At 41.6% G+C, this 21,577-nt stretch overlaps 1 protein-coding gene across 1 annotated transcript in view; it reads right to left on the bottom strand.

Moving 5' to 3' along the window:
- The window catches only part of CPNE3 (copine 3), a 48,345-nt gene that overhangs the window by 21,920 nt on the left and 4,848 nt on the right, over positions 1–21,577 (bottom strand). Inside the window, exons 2-7 of the mRNA XM_018058184.1 lie at positions 12,535–12,674; positions 12,084–12,263; positions 10,470–10,544; positions 9,163–9,234; positions 4,126–4,209; positions 2,346–2,435 (exon numbers count right to left, since the gene is read on the bottom strand). Of these exons, the coding sequence (XP_017913673.1) occupies positions 2,346–2,435; positions 4,126–4,209; positions 9,163–9,234; positions 10,470–10,544; positions 12,084–12,263; positions 12,535–12,666 (633 nt within the window). The 5' untranslated portion in view covers positions 12,667–12,674. The remainder of the gene's footprint in view (positions 1–2,345; positions 2,436–4,125; positions 4,210–9,162; positions 9,235–10,469; positions 10,545–12,083; positions 12,264–12,534; positions 12,675–21,577) is intronic.

The raw sequence follows: 21,577 nt of genomic DNA, 5'->3' as shown, positions 1-21,577 counted from the left end.
AGCTTCAGTAGTCTGTGAACCTGAAATGTACACATATATACATATTGCATATGTATATATGCAAAAGACTGCACACATCACACAATACTACATTCACTAATGCATTCGCAGTTTAGACATGCATGGTTATTTTTCTTATTCACACAATCTTATGAAAATAATAATCCATGCTAGAATGGCAACACTGGGACATTCACACTGCAGCAAAGAAATTACCAATGATTCCGACTCTATTCTCTGCTCTATAACTTTTTACTACACCTCTAAGCAATTTCCAAACACCAAGAGAATCAGTGATGGATGCCTCTCTGATGACTGCAAAGAAATACAGAACTCAAGAAAGAAAGACAGAGATGGGGTAGCAAACCAATCGGCGTATAGTGAAAACAAGTGGAGAATCTTTTGAGAATGAAGACATTCATCAGAGAAAGCTCAAAAAATCAGTTTACTTACTATAACAAAATAGCCCTGTGAGCATGACACTGTGCACAAAAAAAAGAAGTTTAAGAAATATTGTTTCATTGTTAATATATTATTACAAACAATCAAACAGAGTTTAAGCATTTTTTCCCTAGCCTTTCTTACTTCTTAGATCTAATGAAGCCTTAACTTATTACTTTTAATGTGAAAAGCAAAAGGTCTAGATTTAATATAACAGTAAAAAGTGTCAACTACAGATTGGCCCGCTCCGTGGGGGCTTGCCATCACCTTTACAGGGATTAAATCAAGTGACGCAGCAGCTGCAGACCTTCAGTGGCCCCTGAAGGAGTTCAGGGTGGAGAGCAGAAGTGAGGCACTCTGCGTTCAGGGAAAAACTGGCAGGACAGGTCTTCAGACAGTTAAATATTCGCAGGAGCTGAGTTTATGAAGCCAATTCTTGCATTTCCGCATATCTAGAAAAGCACTAAAATCCTTCACGGTCACGATGGTTTCTCATGACCAGCAGAAGCTTCACAAGACTCGTAGAAACCTTTAGGGAAAACCTGTGCTTGGTTGCATGTATTCCCCCCTTTACCAAAATCACATGAACACTGACCTTTCCCCTGCCTCTCTGAAACAGTTTCTCAGAGCTCTCCGAGGTGCTGTCTCTGCAGCCCTCAGATTGTCCCCAATAAAACTTGACTCAAAACTCTCACGCTGTGCATTTTTTCTAGTTGACCAAAGTAATGTGCCAGGCTACTTTTCTATTTATTTTGTACCAAAATTTTCACTGCTGTTTGAAATATCACACAAATCATATTGATCTTTAAAGGTCTCTGAAAAATGAGGAAAAAATTTATGGATCTAAGAAATGAAAGGGTTTTCAATAATAATATCATCTCTGCTGTGTTTAACAGTTTATGAAACTTTTCACATACATTAATTTATTCCTGATTTTATTTTGCTATGTAGACATTATGTTCTCCATTATATAAGTAAGGAAGTTAAGTAAGGAAGTTGGAAAACCTGTTCAAGATCCCTTAGCGGGTTAAAGGTCTAAGTCAAGTCTTGGACTGTGGTTTGACTCAGATCCCTTCATCACCGTGCCTGCTTTCACTATACTAATTATCAAAAGAAAAAGAAAAAAACAAAAAACTCACCCCAGTTTGCTGACCTCTGCAACGCATGAAAAGGCTCCTATAGGGAATCTTACGTAAAGAAGTGACTAATATAAAAGTGTCTTTAAAATAATACATCTATATTGGCTATACGTGAAAACATTAAAAAAATTCTTAGCTATCTGCTGCAGCTCCCTGCGTCTACTTTGCCTTCCTTTAGAAACTCTAAAACTAAAGCCATCCAAATGTAATAAATTATACCTTCCTCTGAGCTCCGGGAGCTGGTGATGGACAGGGAGGCCTGGCATGCTGCAGTCCATGGGGTCGCAAAGAGTCAGACATGACTGAGTGACTGAACTGAACTGAAAATCAGTGACGGGAAATGTCACCACTACTGCGCTCTGCTCTGAAGGCAGAAGGAAGCTCTGGGTTCTCAGTTAAAGTAATACCTATTTTTATTGCAAGGGACACACCAAAGCCAAAGAGTGCAGTTAACTGTTTCTATTCACAGAGCAGAAGACTCTTATTAAAAAGTAGGGAAGACTTAAATATTTTATTTTAAAAAATGAAGAATAAAATAAAACCCACAATGTTTGATTAAGCATTCAACAGGTCAACAGATCACTAAAATGTCTCTGCTCCTTTAAACTGACTGCTTATCAGAAACATTTCTATTTTAGCATTCCTAAATATAAATAAAATTCAAACTTACATCACTTACTTTCTTTAAGTACTAGCCAATGAATTAATTTATAAAAGCAGTGAGTGTGTATGTGTGTACATAATATATATATAATTTCAAATTACCTTAATAGTTTTATCCATATCTCCATAGCACAGAGAGTTAAGAGAGATCTTAAAAGGCTTCCAAACAGGATTCAAGTTGTTTTTAACAACCTATTAAATAATAATAATAATAAAAACCAGTTAGAAAAACATTCCCTTCATCATTAATGTTCTGCTCTTGCCTTTCCCAGGTTCCTACCAAGTGCACCGTTCATTCTTCACCTCTTCACCCACCCAGCTTCGTCAGTGAAAATCTAGCTAGGACCGTATTATACACCTGTTATATGAAAAATGTGAGGGACTGGCTAGTCAAGGTACATTCTGAGAAAGAAAAAAAACTGGGAAATACATCCAACCATTACAAGATGCACTTAAAAATTTCAGAAGATTATTGGTTTTGTTGGAAACCAGAGTTTTCACTGCAGGACACAAGATTCAAATATGGAATAAGAAAGGTTGGGAAAGGATCTTGCTATGTTTGATAATGAGAAAAATGGTATAAATTTATGATTTTAGGTTTTTTTAATGTGTAATATATAAACATATATACACAAACGTATTTCTCATTTCCACTGAAAAGGTCTAGAAGTGCTCAGCAGTAATGAGCACTCATACCCTGCTGTGCAAATCCTACCCTCTTAAAGGAAAAATCGGGCTTCCTAAGACAAATAGCTCATTCCAGATGGGATAGGGTAAGTACAAGGTCAACTGACTACACAATTTCACATAAAATAAGTTAGTGCTTAAAGACTAATTTGTTGTTGTTTAGTCACTAAGTTGTGTCCAACTCTTTTGTGACCCCATGGACCATAGCCAGTCCACCTCTGTCTATGTGATTTCCCAGGCAATACAGGAGTGGGTTGCCATTTCCTTCTCCAGGGGATCTTCCCAACCCAGAGATCGAAGCCGGGTCTCCTGCGCTGGCAGGAGGGTTCTTTACCACTGAGTCACCTAGGGAACATAATAGCCAAATGCAAAACGTGAACCTGGAACGGACCCTGTATTAAACAATACAAAACACATAAAAAACGTGTTTGGGGAAATTGGGAGGATCTGAAGATGAATGGTATAGTAAATCATGTTACTAAATCAGTGCTAACTCTCTCAGTTATGGGGTGTAGAGAAACACCTTCGTTCTTGAGAAATACCTGTAGCAGTTAAAGGTGAAGAGCCACGATGTCTGTTGCTTACATTAGGATAGTCTGGCAAAAGGTCATGGACGTGGGCGTGAACAAGAGAGAGCACACACCTGTGTGCTGGTGTGACCATTTGGTAAATCTAGGTGAAGGATACACTGGCATACATTTCAGTGTCCTTTACAGGATTTTGGAAATAAGGCAGAGGGACTTCCCTGGGGCCCAGAGGTGAAGAACCCACCCGCCAGAGCGGGAGACACAGGTTCAGTTCCTGCAGCACCCCACAGGCCTTGGGGCAACTAAGCCCGTGAGTGCCGTGACCGCTGAACCGCACGCCTGGAGCCCTCAGCCCACAGGAGAAGCCAGCAGTATGAGAAGCCCGGGCACCACACGAGAGCAGAGCCCACTCCCTGCAACCGCGGAAAGCCCGGGGGCAGCAGCAAAGAGCCAGCTGAGCCAAAAGTAAGTAATTGAAAAAAACAACTAAGCAGAGCAGCACCTTCTCATTAAAAAAAAAAGAAACGAGCATGCTGGCCTTGTGTCTCTGGCAGTTATATACGTCTGAATTTAGATGAATAGTTTTATAAGTACATAAACTTTTAAAATTCAGATTACCACAATTCCAAAGGAAACTTCAACCCTACTTTTCAAACTCAGATATTCACCTCCGTTCGATGAACCATTAGCCAGTTTCCATCAGATGTCTGCTTGTGGAATTCTAGGTAAGGATCTGACTTTCCAAATAGATCCTACATTAAAATAAAAAGCAAAGCAATTATCCTCCTCCTAAAACATGCGAAACCACACTTTATACATGTTACATGTCTTTAGTACCTGAAGTTTAATTCTATAAACGTATAAACAGATAAACATATAAACAGACAGACATATAAACAGATAAACCTATATAGACAGAGATAGTACAATACAGCAATAAATACAAATCCCAATACATTCCTCACAAACATAAACCTGCTGAAGTCTACGAGGAGAACTTTTAAGGCATTCCTGATAAATGCTCACTATCCTTACACCCTTACATCTCAAAACACATGATGGCTTTAGAATACAGTGATCAACAGAACCCATTATCAACACAGGACACTTTTAGCTTATTTTCATTATTAGTATCATTCACTCATTCACACAGCACTAAGTAATTTTATCTAAATGATCCCGTACAGTAGTCGTACTAGCTCCATGAGAGGCAGGACAAACTGGATTCAGAGGAGTTAAAGACTTTGCCAAAATCACACAGCTAATGAATGGATGGATCTGAGCCTTGATTTCACGTCTTACCCTTCTATGTCCAATACCCGTTTGGCAATCCCACACGTTTCTTTGCACAAACGCAAGGGAGCACAGACAAGGAGACACGTGAAGTGCACAACAGAAGTGCTGGGAGGGCACAAGGTGTGCTCTATTTCCTCTGTGATTCACCAGGCACAGCTCTCCTGTGCAACGCGCGAGCACAGTGAGTGCCCAAACGTCTCCTTAGGGCCATCTTACCCACATATACACACAGATGCTCTTCCACAGGGACATAAAATTCTGTAAAGATGTACAAAGGTAAAACTCAGATAGTAAGATTGCGGATGACTTTACCTTCTCATTTTTATTTATCTTCATTTTGAAACTTCTATCTGCCTTAGCATATATTACTTATTATTTGTGAAAGTGAAAGGACATCTGTTAAGCCCACAGGAATGTATGCACATATGTTCCTAAACTGAAGATTTGTTTCAGTACTGAATTTACTTCAATATTAAATTAAGAACTAAGATATTATTTCCCTCCTCGGCATACTTTAATGTTAGGAAGGGAACACATCCCTCATAGTCAAAAATAAAAACACAAAGACTACACAGAACTTTTAAAAGTTAACCTTCTCTCTAAGAAGAATTTAAGCAATGTAATAAGCCTCTCTATGCTCTATTTTATAAAACTAGGAACAATATTATACCCAGAGAAGCTAACTTTCCCAAAAGCACATGAACATCCTCTGTCTCTTTTATCTTAGAGATAATCTTTTGAGGAAGGGAGAATATCATTACTACCACATTGAAGGTCAAAAAACAGACTGACTGACAGTTCATGAAGCTGTCAACAGAAGAGCTAAAATAAGAAGTAGAAGTCCCTGACTCTGACCTCCAGGATGAGTTAAGTCAAAAGAGCAAGGCAGAGAAATGCATGCGTGATATTAATATATCATGCTTCACTTAATCAAAGACTGGGGCTGGGCTAGGGTATGGAAATATAAATATATACACACACATAGGTGTGCACACTCATATCTACCTATCTGACATATACATCCATATCTACCTATCTGACATATACATCCATATCTACCTATCTGACATATACATCCATATCTACCTACCTGACATATACATCCATATCTACCTATATGACATATACATCCATATCTACCTATCTGACATATACATCCATATCTACCTATCTGACATATACATCCATATCTACCTACCTGACATATACATCCATATCTACCTATATGACATATACATCCATATCTACCTATCTGACATATACATCCATATCTACCTATCTGACATATACATCCATATCTACCTACCTGACATATACATCCATATCTACCTACCTGACATATACATCCATCTCTGCCTATCTGACATGTACATCCATATCTACCTATTTTACATTTATATAGACAAAGAGTGACACACAGAGACACACGTGTACACAGACACAAAAAAAACGCCTTAGTTTTTTGGAAAATGAAGGATTAAGCCATTAAATGTAAATTTTACAAATGAATAAAATACAGCAAGAGAAAAAACTGCAGCGTGGACAGGGAAAGAAGCTAAATTTCTTGAATATACCTTGTTTTCTGTTAGCTTTGGAACCATCTTATACATGATTATAAAGCAAAATTAAACCAAAAAAAATTTAAAGCAATCTCTAAATATCAAAAGCAAAATTTGATTATGTGTTATTGTTACAGCATAACCACTCAGAGAACAATTATTCCTTTAAAACCCAGGAATTAAATTCGTATAATTCAAGTGGAATATATAACCCTAAAGGCAAAAAAAACTTCAAAGAAAGCTCAAGCTATTGTCAGTAAAAATATTTTTGCTCTAACATGTATATTTGTATTTTTAAACTGTTAGATATTATATAGGGCAAAACATAAGCAGTTATGTTAGTTTCCTTATGAATCAACATTTGACATAAGTAAAAAGAGGTGCAACTACAGAATTAAAGAAATAACAGCCTTGTAATTTTACATTTGAATTGGAATTTGTTATACAAGTTTATGATTTAGTTTTCCTTAAAAAAGAAAAGACTTTCGTATAGCTATCTACTGAAAAGTCCTAGAAAGAATGAGCAACAGCAATCAATAAACATTAAGCACCCCTAGTACCACATCGTGGACTCACCATAGAAAGGCTCCCTTTAACCTGCCAATCTGGGGCAGAAATTAGATAAAATAAGCATGGAACATCTGTCATGCCACAAAGCAAGAAGCTAGCCAAAGACTTCTGAGACTGTGCCAAATGGCTCAGGAACAAACTTAAATAGGTTCCCTCCCATAGGTCAAACTTGGGATACTTTAAGCATCAATAAGATTAATAGAGTTCCTAGAAATACTAAAAAAAAAAAAAAAAAAAAAAAAATTTAAGTTCTTCTGTAAAAGTCAAGTTTACAGAAATTGATTCTTCTAAAAAATAGTAAATATAAAAAAAAATCAAACACTTCAGCTTGCCTTTTCTGGACAAACTATCTTGGAATAAATAAATGCCTAATGTGAAGAAAGATACTTCTCTCTAGAGAGGTATTCTCGGTAATAAAAGAAGCAGCAATGACAGCATGAGAATATCAATATTTTAAGGCCCTTAATCAGAGAAGGCAATGGCGCCCCACTCCAGTACTCTTGCCTGGAAAATCCCATGGACGGAGGAGCCTGGTAGGCTGCAGTCCATGGGGTCACTAAGAGTCGGATACGACTGAGCGACTTCACTTTCACTTTTCACTTTCGTGCACTGGAGAAGGAAATGGCAACCCACTCCAGTGTTCTTGCCTGGAGAATCCCAGGGACGGGGGAGCCTGGTGGGCTGCCGTCTATGGGGTTGTACAGAGTCGGACGTGACTGAAGTGACTTAGCAGCAGCAGCAGGAAGGCTCTTAATAAAATAGTATATCTAGGTAGTTATCATCAATGTTCACTAATACCCCAAAAAACAGAACTTGACAATGTGAGCCTCTTGATGGAATTAGTGTCACCACCTATGAAACTCATACCAATTCAAAATGCCACGAGATCATACCTCTAGATTCAATTTCAGCTGATAGAAATCAGGAAATAAAATATGGAGAAACAAACATATTACATGACATCACAGGGATTTAACTAGCGTATACTGTGTGTGAAAACTTCTATAGGACAAAGGAGTCAGTTTATTGAATAAATCCATGGATGGATGGATAGGACAGAGGGAGAGAGAGGAAACAAGAGAGCAATAGAGACAGAAGGGGAAGTAAAGGGAAGGGGAGAACATAAAGGTTAAAAAAATGTAAGAGACACATTAAGCAACTGTATTATTTTAAAAGTCTTTAGAGATACATCTACATTTACGGATGCAATGATACGCTGTCTGGGAGGAGAGAAAGTAGACAGGGTAGGGATGAGATAAAATTGGTCATGAGTTGTAACATTTTTAAAGATAGGTGGTGGGAACATGGAATTTTTTAGAAATACTATTCTATTTTTGTGTATGTTTACATTTTTCCAAAATATTTTTAAAAAAATTACTAGCTAGGTCTAAGGATATCTGGCTGGTCTAAGATATTTGCAAACTGCCTTGTAAGGTAGACGAAAATGATGAAGAATATTGATTGCATTATAGAATTACATACAAAAGTCACTCAAAGAATTATTCCAATCCAAGGTATACCCTACACTTAAGTGTTCTTATTAGTATTCATCCTAAATTTTGAATGCAGAGAGGAAAGTGAAAGTGAAAGTTGCTCAGTCGTGTCCAACTCTTTGCGACCCCGTGGACCATGCAGTCCATGGAATTCTCCAGGCCAGAATACCGGATTGAGTAGCCTTTCTCTTCTGCAAAAGAAAAGGCTTTGCTGAATTTTGATTCAATATCTGTGCTTCAGTCAGTCCAACTCTTTGCGACTCTATGGACTGAAGCCTGCCAGGCTCCTCTGTCCACGGGAATTCTCCAGGCAAGAATACTGGAGTGGACTGCCAAGCCCTCTTCCGAGGGAATCTTCCAGACCCAAGGATCGAACCCATGACTTCTTATATCTTCTGCACTGGCAGGCAGGTTCTTTACCACCAGCGCCACCTGAGAAGCCCCAAAGAGGAGAATCTAATCAATACAGCATGGAATTTTAGCTTTTTTCCTTAAGTAACTCAAATACACTCTAAAATATCTCTTACAATAATGTTAACGTTTGTACTAACTCTTCTTTTAAGCTATGCAAATTCTTTGGTTACATCCAGGGGAAAGAGGTAAAGAGAAATATCTTCTGCTTAAATACGCATCCATATAGAAAATAGAATTTGGAACTAATACTCCAACTGATGCTTAGATGATAGAGTTCATAATATTAATCGCATTATTATTTTCTCAAAAAGTAACCAATGTGAGGGGGGAAGAAAAGATGATATCCTTGTTGAAATCTGCATCACCCACCTACCTTATTATCCAGTTTTCTTGCTTCCATTTCAAACAAGACAATTCTGTTATCCTTTATTTCTTCAGCTGAAATCTATGAGTAGACAAGGTAAGTAAAAGAAAATGTTTTGGGGATTCTGATACAGTCACGAAGCACTGATTTAGTCTGTTACCTAATGGTATACAAAGTCTACACTAACTTTGTATAGTCTAAAATAAGTAACAAAATGGTACTGTTAAGAAAGATTTGTCATTATTTCCTTTATGCATGTGAAATAAATATATTTCCAAAATATGCCTAATTTACATTATGCAACTTTCTTTTTAATGTTGTTGCCGAAACTGGATCTTCCCTCTTCTGATGGAAAAAATCACAGATGCACAGCACTGGTGAGAGCTCTCCAGAGATGGAGAAGTATGGGTAAGTTATACCTAGAGAACATTACACATTCAAAATATCAGCTCCATATTTTTCATCCAAGGTAACTGAAAGACTTACTCTGCTCAAAAACAAATTCTAGGCTGTGATGGCCCCAAAAGCCATAAAGCTACCTACTTGTAATGATCTCTGTTCCCCACATAGAAGTCAACACCCCCAAAAGACTGGACATTCTTTGGCACCTAAACTAGAGCAAACAACTACTCAGAGAAATGTGTTTGACAGTTGCAATAATCCTGAAACACGACTCTCTCAGCCTCCCATTCCCAGGCAGAGCTAAAGCAAGACAGCTGTCTCTTCAGACAGCTGTGACTACCCGGACAGCAACTCTAGAACATTTAGAACATTTAAAAGCATGGCACTATATAATTTGAAATCTAAAATAAGATAATGCATATATTCACTTGCCCAGGTCCAGCAATCAGCAAGGAAAAATTTAGGTAAGAGGACGGATAGCAAAGTGCACACGCACACACACAAAAACACTGTTAAGAACTGAGCGGTTCAATGGCCATGTCATACTACAAGATCATTCAGGAATCAAAACCACTATGGAAAGTTTCTGTCACGCTGAGGGGCCTATGTTTGATTTGCTGAGGGCCAAATTGATCCATTCACATTATTAAGTAATTTCTTCCTACTCTGGGAATTGATGCTTCCATCAGGAAGAGGCAAGCATTACCACAGTGTGTGTGACTTTCTTTCAGGCACAGCACAGTTTCCATTTGCGATCACTCTAAGGCAAGTCAAGGGAGGGTGGAGGGCGACATTCAGGATCAAACGATAACGCCTACTGTAGAATCTCTGTCTGATATACACAGTCTCAGCTTGTCCACTTGTGCTAAATCTCAGGAGGCAAAAGACTTGTATTTTAAGGGATCTTATTTTACCGTAATGCTCCCTTTTCCTGCAGGTCTGCCATTTTTAAGCACCAGTGGTCGGGTTAGCTTCTTACTGGAAACAATCTGTTAAAACCGGAAAGTGATACAAAGAGCTATTTCACTTCAACATGTGAATGTTTAAACTAAACAGTTTTCAAAAGACGGTTGAGAATAAAGTATACAAAGTTATTAGAAATGGAAACATTAAGTTCATTCCTTCAAGATTTGGAGATTGCAAAATGCATCTGCACCCAAATGGAAAAAACTTCCAAGGAGCCAATCCTGGAGGATAAAATCTCCCCAAACCACTAGTTTCTTTATCAACCACTTCAAATTCTTCCTTGTAAAGAAAAAAAGAGGGCAAGATCCTCATCACATATACAAATCACTAAGCTGAAACAAAACCCCTATAGGTAACAAGGGTTACCTGTCAATTTTTCAACTGACACATAACTTCAATGTATAATCCTCATAAGATATCATTTTGATTAAAATAATACAGTTAGCACACATACTCTCACAGGTATGTTTCTCAAATTTGCTATAATTTTAGATATACTGTGATTTTTTTCCCAAAAAATAAGTACTTCTTTAATTTTCTTTTTGATACAAGCATCAAAGTTTTAGAAATCTGACCAGCTCCATGTTGTCCTTGAGACATAGGAAATACAATGATCTCCAAAAAATTCAAGACTAAAAGATAAACTCATAAAAGACAAATCTTAGATGTCACCCACTGAAAAAAAATAACTCCTCCCTCCGAAAATCCCATAAACACGATCACTGTCTCTCCTTAGATGTCAAACCGAGCTGGGAGCACAATGGTGAGCCCACAGACACACCCGTGCTCCGACCCAACCTGTGATATCCTAGAAAGACAGAAAATTAAGCGACTACAATAAAATATGGTAAACATTTAGGTAGAAGGAGTGGAGAAGACCACCAAGTGAGCACAGCACGGTGACCCAAACGACTCTGGGGTGTCAGAGAAGGCTTGCGAGGGGGAGTTGGGTTCATGCCCAAGGCAAAAGGAGGAGCAAGCCAGGAAAAGGGACTGTGCTGGGCTTATCAAGGGGTCAAGAGGCATCGGTCATGCAAGTTAGAACGTCAGAGAAGTTGCCGTTGCCTTGACAGCATTTACGACCTCAACGTAAGAACAACACTGTACTGAAATCTGTAAAGAGCAGACAAGCAGCTAGAGTAACGGTACTATTCATTGAAATGGCAAACGGAACATCTTTAACTCATGAGAACTAATACACACTTTGCAAAAGAGCCATGGTCCCTACCCTCATAAAAAGTAAGATAAATTCCATAATGTTTAAGGCAAACATAAGCTCAGTTGCTCAGTCATGTCCGACTCTTTGTGGCCCCATGGACTGTATCCCTCCAAGCTCCTCTGTCCATGGGATTTTCCAGGCAACAATACCGGAGCGGCTTGCCACTTCCTACTCCAGGGGATCTTCCCAAGCCAGGGATCAAACCCAAGTCTCCGCATTGGCAGGCAGATTCTTCACCACTAGTGCCACCTGGAAAGCCCAACAATTAAACTAAAGAGAATTTATCAAAAACACCTGATGCTTTGGCGCAACTGTAGAAAACACCTGTACCGTTCGTACTCACTTGTCCAAGGGTACATTCACATTCTCCTAAGAAGTCATCATCGCTCAGCTCGATAGTTTTGTTGTCGATGTCATAGATCCCAAATTTCAATTTCTGAACCACTTCAAAGTAGTAATCAATAATAAATGTCTTGGAGAATTTGGGGTTCAGGCAATTCTTAATCCTTTCTGTGCGCTCAACCTAAATTCAACCCACCAAAACAAAAAAAGTTTCTTCAGATCAAAGGTGTATTTGTTTATTATCTTTATATACTACATGTGTCTAAATATTGGCATGATAGCTAAAGGAAGCGTCTATAGGTATATGAAATATTTCACAATTAAGGACTAATTTGCCTGAAAAACTGCACTAACAGATGAGATGGTTTTATTTTTTAACTTTTTAAATAAACTCTTCATATTGTCAAAAAAGCAACTCAGGCGGCTTTTCAGCTGCAAGTATTTAATATTACCTCATACCACTGTTGACCGCTCGTATTCAAAAATAACACACATAGAGGGTCTGACTTTGACCCTATGTCTTTATCCAAAAGATTGTCACAGGAAATATTCAGCTCCACCTTTGTGACGCACTGGGCAGCCATCTCTTGAGCTGTGAGCAAAAGAAAGAACTGAGTAAGCCAGTGAAGCGGTGCCTTTAACAAGCGCACGCCTTCCTTGGGATTTCCCTCAAGGTTCAGCAGCTACGACTCTGTGCTCACTTCAAGCCCGGGTTTGATCCTGGTCAGGGAACTCAGACCCTGAAAGCTACGTGAAGCAGCCAAAAAAAGAACAAAGAAAAAGGCACACGCATTCTTAGTGAAACACCTTAATTCTTAGGACACACGGTCAGAACAGGAGAGCAGAGTGAGCTTGCTGGAGAAGACTTCGTGCACGTGTCTCCAGGGGACTCGGATGTCTCGTTACCCCATGCCAATCATGCTGCTTCCGCCAGATTATCTTGCTGGGATAAAACTCATTTTACAGTGTGACAATAAAATGCAGCTTTCAAGATGGCAAATAAGATAGATTAATCTTATCATTTCCCTGTACGTTTTACCCTTCAGAAAAAGTCCAAGTATAATCGCGACCTTTCACTTGAAGGCAAACATAGCCTTCTGCTACAAAACGAGACAGATTAAACCTCAACCTTAATTTTATCTTTATTTATTTGACAAAATACTGAGTGAGATACTTGCTGTTTTCAAGGAATTTTGGCTAAGACCCAGACCTGGGGAATAAAAGACCCTCACATACACCCCTCTGCCCCTCCCTGCACGTTTTCCAGCAGTGGTCCTCAAGCCTGGCTGCTCTTGGAATCACCCGGGGCGTTTTCAAAGCCCCTGAGGCTGGTGGCCCGCACAATGAGATGTGACCTAACTGGTTTAGGGTGCAGCCTGGGCGTTGCTCCTTGGATAATTTCCATGTGCAGACAAGGCTGACAAACTACCATCTACAGAACATGCTCAGCCGCTTCAGTCGTGTCTAGCTCTTCACGGCACTATGGACTGTAGCCCACCAGGCTTCCCTGTCCATGGGATTTTTCAGGCAAGGATACTGCAGAGGGTTGTCCCTCCTCCTCCAGGGGATCTTCCCGACCCAGGGATCGAACCAGTCTCCAGTGTCTCCTGCGCGACAGTGTGTGTCCGTCGCTCAGTCATGTGTCTGACTCTTGGCAACCCGTGCACTGTAGTCCGCCAAGCTTCTCCACCCGTAGGATTCTCCAGGCAAGGATACTAGGGGTGGCTTGCCATTTCCTTCTCTGGGAGATCTCCCCCAGCCAGCCATTGAACCCGGGTCTCCCGCATTGCGGGCAGACTCTTTACAGTTTGAGCCACCGGGGAAGGCTGGGTCATTACAGCCTGCCTGACAGGTGATTTCTTTACTGCTGAGCCACAGGGGAAGCTCGACCTACAGTGTGTCCAGCAAACGAGCATGGCTTCCCTTTCCTCAAGACCTGCTGATAAACGCTGGAGCTGGCCTCACGTTCACTCACCCTGCTTGCCCCAACTCCCTGTCAGGATACGGAGAGGACCCGGGAGCGGGCGGAGCGGTGGGCGCTGGCCCTGAGACGCAGGCGGGGTTGAGGGTGAGCCCTTTCTTCCCTGAACCAGGGGAAAGAAAGGGCCTGCAGGTATCAGAAAAGGAAGCGGGCATTGCACTCCCCAGCTGGAAGTCCACCTAGCTGGCAGTCTAAAGCAAACTGAAGCTTTCGGGTCCTGGCAGTAGAAAGGTACCCCATCCCTTAGAGCTGCTGGCAACGTCCTTAGAATGTGGAGTGGTTAGTGCCCTCTGATCTCCACTTTGAGCTGAAATTCTGAAAATACAGTAGAATAAATCTACTCATCATCTTGTTACAGTCAAACAATTTCTGGACTCTACAAAACGTGTGGTCAGGTCTGAAATAATAAGGACTACCATTAGAAGGGGCTTCCTAGGTGGCCCTAATGGTCAAGAATCCTCCTGCCAGTGCAAGAGACACAAGAGATGTGGGTTGGACCCCTGGGTCAGGAAGCTCCCCTGGAATAGGAAGTGGCACGCATGGGTGCTAAGCTGCCTCAGTCGTATCCAGCTCTTTGTGACCCTATGGACCGTAGCCCACAGGCCTCTTTTGTCCATGGAATTCTCCAGGCAAGAATCCTGGAGTCAGTCGCCCTGCCCTCCGCCAGGGGATTTTCCTGACCCGGGGACCAAACCCGCATCTCCTGCATGGTGGGTGGATTCTTTTACCGCTGAGCCGCTGGTGGAGCCCAGTGAAGATAATAATCCTTCCATGTAAAGTCAGTCTCATAGGAAAGAGACATCACATATCAGAAGAGCGTTTTTTTTTCCCCAACAGTGGTCACCCAAGAGATACAAAAACAACGTGGCAGGCACACCTGATTATTTAGCAGTATGAAACTGCTGACAGCTACACTACTGCCAGGACCCGAGTTTCCTCCATTAGCAGCGCTCCTCGCCCCGCCTGAAAATGACTCTAAATGCAGCACCATTTTTATCTAGAAAGCCATTATGACTGAATGGCAAATGGAAGAAATTACATAAACACACTGGTCTGAAACATTCTGAAGATTTAACATGAAGATGTTATTTTCATTTCCTTTCTAAGTAATTATCGAGCACAGAATAATTTTTATTCAATTATATCAAAATGTTCAGCTTTTTAAAGAGCAATAGGCATTCATTCATGATGGAAGAAAATGAAGCAACTGTTTTGTATCCTTTAGTATGGAAAATAGGAGACGTGGCTGGGACAAGCAGTTGGGCAGAGGAAGCCACGTACAACTAAAGAACAGGCCTACGTCTTTCACTCCTCAAAAGAGTAGGGTGACAGGGAAGATAGGAAGGGTCCCCAGGATCAGACAATGGCTTCTCTGATGGTACAGACCGCTTACTGGGGAGTCATCTGGTTTCTAAATGCAAATAACTCCTAGAAAGCATCACGGTCATTCTCCGAGTCACCCGAACTTTCCTGAATCAACACTATATAACACAGATCCGTCAAAGGAATTAAAAATTGAGGCCTAATATCTTAAGTAGGACCCGAGGTGTGAAATTTAAGGCATATGGTTTTCCCCATGCCCTCGCTGAAAATCCTTCAGTCTCGTCCGCTCCCACGTTTCCATCGTCCCTCAGCAGCAGAGGCCGCCTGCGATAGCCCCAAACCTCTCCCAGGTGGAGGCAAGAATCTTCCTTCACCCACAGTCACAACTTCAGGTATTCCGTAGCGCTCCTTTGCCTACTGTAATAGTCTCCTTAAAGTCTTCCCACCCATCTTCCCTCAACTCACATCACGATTTTATCAACTCTGATGCAAAATGAATAATAATAATAACCATCACTGGCTGTCCAGGGCGTACCCTAGTCCACTCAGCTCTGCCTGGAATTCACAGCTCTGTTTACAGCTGTTTCTGATGGTAGTGGGTTTGCAGCATGCTCAGCATATATTAGACACACTACAAAGTGTAGCGATTATTATTTTATTAAGTACTCAAGTATTTCAGTTGGTCATCTCAGCATTGGTGGCTTATTATTAAATAGTAAGACATAAAGCACCTTTTTCATCCTTGCTTATAAAGAACATCTTGGAATGATGACACGATAACCTCTGGAATTTACACAAAATGAATTTGCCAAAGGAGTCAGCCTTGACTACAGGCAAGTGCTGCTGCTGCTGCTAAGTTGCTTCAGTCATGTCCGACTCTGTGCGACCCCATAGACGGCAGCCCACCAGGCTCCACTGTCCCTGGGATTCTCCAGGCAAGAGCACTGGAGTGGGTTGCCATTTCCTTCTCCAATGCATGAAAGTGAAAAGTGAAAGTGAAGTCACTGAGTCGTGTCCGACTCTCAGCAACCCCATGGACTGCAGCCCACCAGGCTCTTCCATCCATGGGATTTTCCAGGCAAGAGTACTGGAGTGGGGTAAGTAGTGCTAATTTTCCCAGATCCTCTCGGTAGAGTTTATTCATCTGAGCGACTGCAACAGTTGCATGGGGCCCAGTGACACTAACATTATTTGCCCTAAAGCAATCAGGAGGGAAAAGTCGGTGCCCATCCTCCAGTGCCTTTAGTACACTTCAGTCTTTGGCTACAAAATGATGAGTGAGTGAAAGTAGCTGAGTCGGGTCCGACTCTTTGTGACCCCATGGACTGTAGCCCGCCAGGCTCCTCTGTCCATGGCATTCTCCAGGCAAGAATCCTGGAGTAGGTTTCCATTCCCTTCTCCAACAAAATGAGGAGTCTGGCAATATTAAAATGCCCACAAAGGTTTCTCCTGGTTCCAGCATCATGACTCACTAACTGATAGCCACAGCGTGTCCTGCACGACCTCCTCTGAAAGGGAACCAGGGCCACCCTGGGGCGGCTGGAAGGCGGCCCAGCAGCATCAGCAGTGCATGCCTAGACAAGGGCTCTCAGACTGCATGACTCCCAAAGGCAACAAGGATCCCCCTCCAAACAAAGTGGGAAAAGGGTCAGACGGCAGTAAATCCAGGAGCCGCCACCCTACCGGAAGCCCCAGGTCAAACCAACAGATGTATATTCTGAGGGTACTATATACCTGCTGCTGCTGCTGCTAAGTCGCTTCAGTCGTGTCCAACTCTGTGCAACCCCATAGACGGCAGCCCATGAGGCTCCCCCGTCCCTGGGATTCTCCAGGCAAGAACACTGGAGTGGGGTGCCATTTCCTTCTCCAACGCAGGAAAGTGAAAAGTGAAAGTGAAGTCGCTCAGTCGTGTTCGACTCTTTGTGACCCCATGGACTGCAGCCCACCAGGCTCCCCCGTCCCTGGGATTCTCCAGGCAAGAACGCTGGAGTGGGGTGCCATTGCCTTCTCCAACTATATACCAATCACAGCACTAAGGACAGGGGGCTGAGGGGAGGGGTGCTGCAACAATAGAAGATCTTGGAGCTCATGATGAGCACACTGGGCCACCCAGTCACTCAACACAGTATCTTCCATGTGCTGTGAATGCCGAGGAAGGAGGGACGCAAACAGAAGACAGCATAAACCCCTGGCTCTCTCTGTGTACAGAGATATCCAAACCGTGGCTCAGACAGAGCAACAGGACACCTCGGAGGTTTTTAATCCTCAAAACTGAGGATTAAAGCTATACTCCACTATAAAAGCATTTGCATTCCTACTGTCACTTGCTACTGGATTATTTTACCCCTTTAAGTAGAGACTGGGGGAGCGGAGAAGGGAAGCACAGAGGGAAAGGAAAAAGTTAACAATTCCATTCATCTGGATAATCTGCGGGTTTGCCTTTTGCAGTTTTCAAAGTGCTTCCAAATAGTATATTTTATTCTGTGCTCTCCAAAAAAAATCCTAGTGAATTGGCCAGGACAAGGAGCACTACTATATGGTAAGAGGTCTATAACCATAATAGTAAGCCTGCAAATAACTAGATTGCCTCTGAATATATTGATAATTTTTAGCACATTGTTACGTTTTCAAAACAATGCATAGTATCCATTTTAAAAAATGAATTTATCCAAAAAGGTTAATTACCCTAGATAAACAAGCTAATAAGTAGCAAGGCCAAAGAAAGCACTTAGATTATTCTCCCCTCTTGCCAGAATGCCCTGAGGGCACTAAAGCCTCTAATTAATCATTATTTAATACTGCAGCAATATTTTCTAATTAATTTCCTTACGACCTTTTAGTTAGTGCATCAAATTAATATTCAGCCCAGCACAATTAATGAATAGGACCGTACAAAATTAAAGATTAATATTTATACTATAACTATTACTGTATTCTGAAACAAATGTCAACAGAATAACAGTAACTTGCCAAAGACTGGGAAGAGCTGAAAGGTTTATATTTATATCGCAGCAGTTTCTCTTCAAGACAGCCCATGAGATTGTAAACTACTTCAGGCTAAGAAAGTATTTTCTCTGTAAAGTCCCCACACACGCAGATCTACACAGGGTCACGGGATCTCAGTGTTCTCAGAGGGCACTGCTGGACCAGCTTAAGGTGGCAAAACTATCCTCAGAACACACTGCATTTAACAGCCGAGACTCTGAGATCAAAAACCTCACAGTAAACAAAAGTCCACTGAGTTTGCCCAGTATTCAGAAGATAGGGATGCCCACAATTTTTGTTTTTTTATCCTTGCCGTGGGATACTACACATGGGGATAGGGAATGAAGTACAGATGCATAAAAACAGAGAGAAGGGCACGTGTTCTTTTCAGTGTGCAAAAGGAACCAGCAGGAGCTCACCGGGACAGACAGGAAGCAGTTCGGTGTCAGTCACACCACAGGAGGGCAAGTGCTGCAGTTTCTCTAGGCCTCGGGGTTCTTTCAGGAGGGGAAGCCAAGAGTGCAGTCAATTGCTTTAACTCCTAAGGCTTCTTCCCGTTAATGTTCTGTGATCCCAGTTTAATGACAGTGAATAAAGCACTTGTTTAGGAACTAGTACTGAAGGAGTACCAGCTTGCTGGTAGGAAGGTAAGTTATGACCAACCTAGATGGCATATTCAAAAGCAGAGACATTACCTTGCCAACAAAGGTCCGTCTAGTCAAGGCTATGGTTTCTCCAGTGGTCATGTATGGATGTGAGAATTGGACTGTGAAGAAAGCTGAGCGCCAATGAATTGATGTTTTTGAACTGTGGTGTTGGAGAAGACTCTTGAGAGTCCCTTGGATAGCAAGGAGATCCAACCAGTCCATCCTAAAGGAAATCAGTCCTGAATATTCATTAGAAGGACTGATGTTGAAGCTGAATTCCAATTCTTTCACCACCTGATTCAAAGAACTGAGTCACTGGAAAAGACCCTGATGCTGGGAAAGATTGAAGGTGGGAAGAGAAGGGGACGACAGAGGATGAGATGGTTGGATGGCATCACCGACTCAATGGACATGAGTTTGGGTAAACTCCGGGAGTTGGTGATGGACAGGGAGGCCGGGGGCGCTTGCAGAACATGGAGTCGCAAAGAGCTGGACACGACTGGGAGACTGAACTGAACTAAAAGTGTTCGTACTCCTTTAAAAATATTTTTTCTTAATTTTTTTTTAAGGGGAACAGAAAATTTTAAGAAACAAGAAGAGAAATAAAAGAAAAAAGATACAGGTTTCCAAACTGTGTTTCCCTCTATTGAAAAAGCTATATCTGAAAAAATATATATATTCAGATACTTTCCCACTGAAGGAGGCACCTTCACATAAAATTGTTATTCAATTCTCCATCCCAAGATGACTTGAAAAATAATCCACATCAACAAACAAAACAGAGGGCTCAGTCTATTAGGCATAGGCAGCATAGCAAGGAAGTGAATTTTATAACCGTCCACAGAATCTCACACTATTAACTCTCAGTTCATATCATGGCAGGAATGAAGGAATCAGCTTTTGGCCACTGTTTGTTTTTTTATTGAACTTCCAGATTCTTCAGTTATCCTGAATAAAATCTAAACCAACACTATTGCTGATACTTGGCCATGCAGAACTGGGGTCAGCAGAGGTTAATATGAAAGAGTTGTCACTTGACCCCTCTTTCTTTAAACTCAAGGAGTTAGTGCAGTTTTACCCTATCCTACCCACCACAAAGTGAGGAATCAATCAAGGCCCCTTCCTTGATTTCTCTAGGAAATTTCTGAGATACACTGGCCTGAGCTATCATTCAGTTTACTCACCATGTGCTTCAGGTTGTCCTGCTTTACTAATCCCCTGGTTGCTGTACATACATTTTAGAAATGTCACTGATTATTATACTTTCAAGCATAGCAAATGAACAGTTCACCATAAGTAGTGAGTGAAGTGTTAATAAGAGAAGTAATGATAACATCATATTGCCTCACCTTATGAAATATGCATCTTGGCAAAGTTAGCTACAGAGAATGCATACCTTTCCCTATCTCCAGTGGATCTTTCTGATAGTTCAGTTGGTAAAGAATCTGCCTGCAATGCAGGAGACCCCGGTTTGATTCCTGGGTTGGGGAGATCCCTTGGAGAAGGGATAGGCTACCCACTCCAGTATTCTTGGGCTTCCCTTGCGGCTCAGCTGGTAAAGAATCCGCCTGCAATGCAGGAGACCTGGGTTCGATCCCTGGGTTGGGAAGATCCCCTGGAGATGGGAAAGGCTACTCACTCCAGTATTCTGGCCTGAAGAATTCCACGGACTGTATAGTCCATGGGGTCGCAAAGAGTCAGACACAACTGAGCGACTTTCACTTTCACTTATACATACCTGACCTACTAAGTGAATCATCTGTTACCAAACCTGCTTTGATAAAAATTAGAGCTGCATCACCTAGCAGAAAATTCCAGGGTGCTCAACCGAAAATTTAAGGTTCCCTGGTGACTCCATTGTAAAGAGTTCGCCTGCCAATGCAGGAGACGTGGGTTTGATCCCTGGGTCGGGAAGATCCCCCAGAGAAGAAAATGACAACCCATTCCAATATTCTTACCTGGAGAATCCATGGACAGAGGAACCTGGTAGGCTACAGTCCAAGGGGTTGCAAAAGAGTCAGACATGACTTAGCGACTAAAAAGCAACAAAGACACAGTAAAGCTGCTGGCCAGATATTCAGCACTGGTTGGATGTTATATTAAGGCACAGCAACCTACTGGTGTTCTTTGGGGTTCTCACTTCCTTCCGAGCGTTTTAAGAACTGCCTACCTTCTCCAATCTACCAGAGGCTGGACCAGCCATCAGAAGGTCTCACTCACCCTCTGTATTACCCAATGATGCCCAATTCTGAAAGCGTGCTTTCTAAAACCTGGCTCCCTTATTTAGCTGGGCACATGTACTATTTAACTGGGCAAGACAGGCGTTTTCACATTTTAACACTTTCGATAATGAAAATTCTTTCCTTTTAGAGCTGCAACAACTACAGAGTGTAAAACCTTCCTTGGTCCTCAAGGTTTAAAAGTCTGTAATGCTGAGAAAGGGCCTGGAATGTTATACATTTCCTGATTTCAAGAATATCCGTTTTCTGCATGCTGAGTGCCCACATTTCATCGGTTTTAACTTCTGGCCAACCACTTTCTATTTCCCAATGATGAACA

This window comes from Capra hircus, chromosome 14 (assembly GCF_001704415.2).
Source record: "Capra hircus breed San Clemente chromosome 14, ASM170441v1, whole genome shotgun sequence".
Lineage (NCBI taxonomy): Eukaryota > Metazoa > Chordata > Mammalia > Artiodactyla > Bovidae > Capra > Capra hircus.
This window is presented reverse-complemented; position numbering and strand designations above follow the sequence as displayed.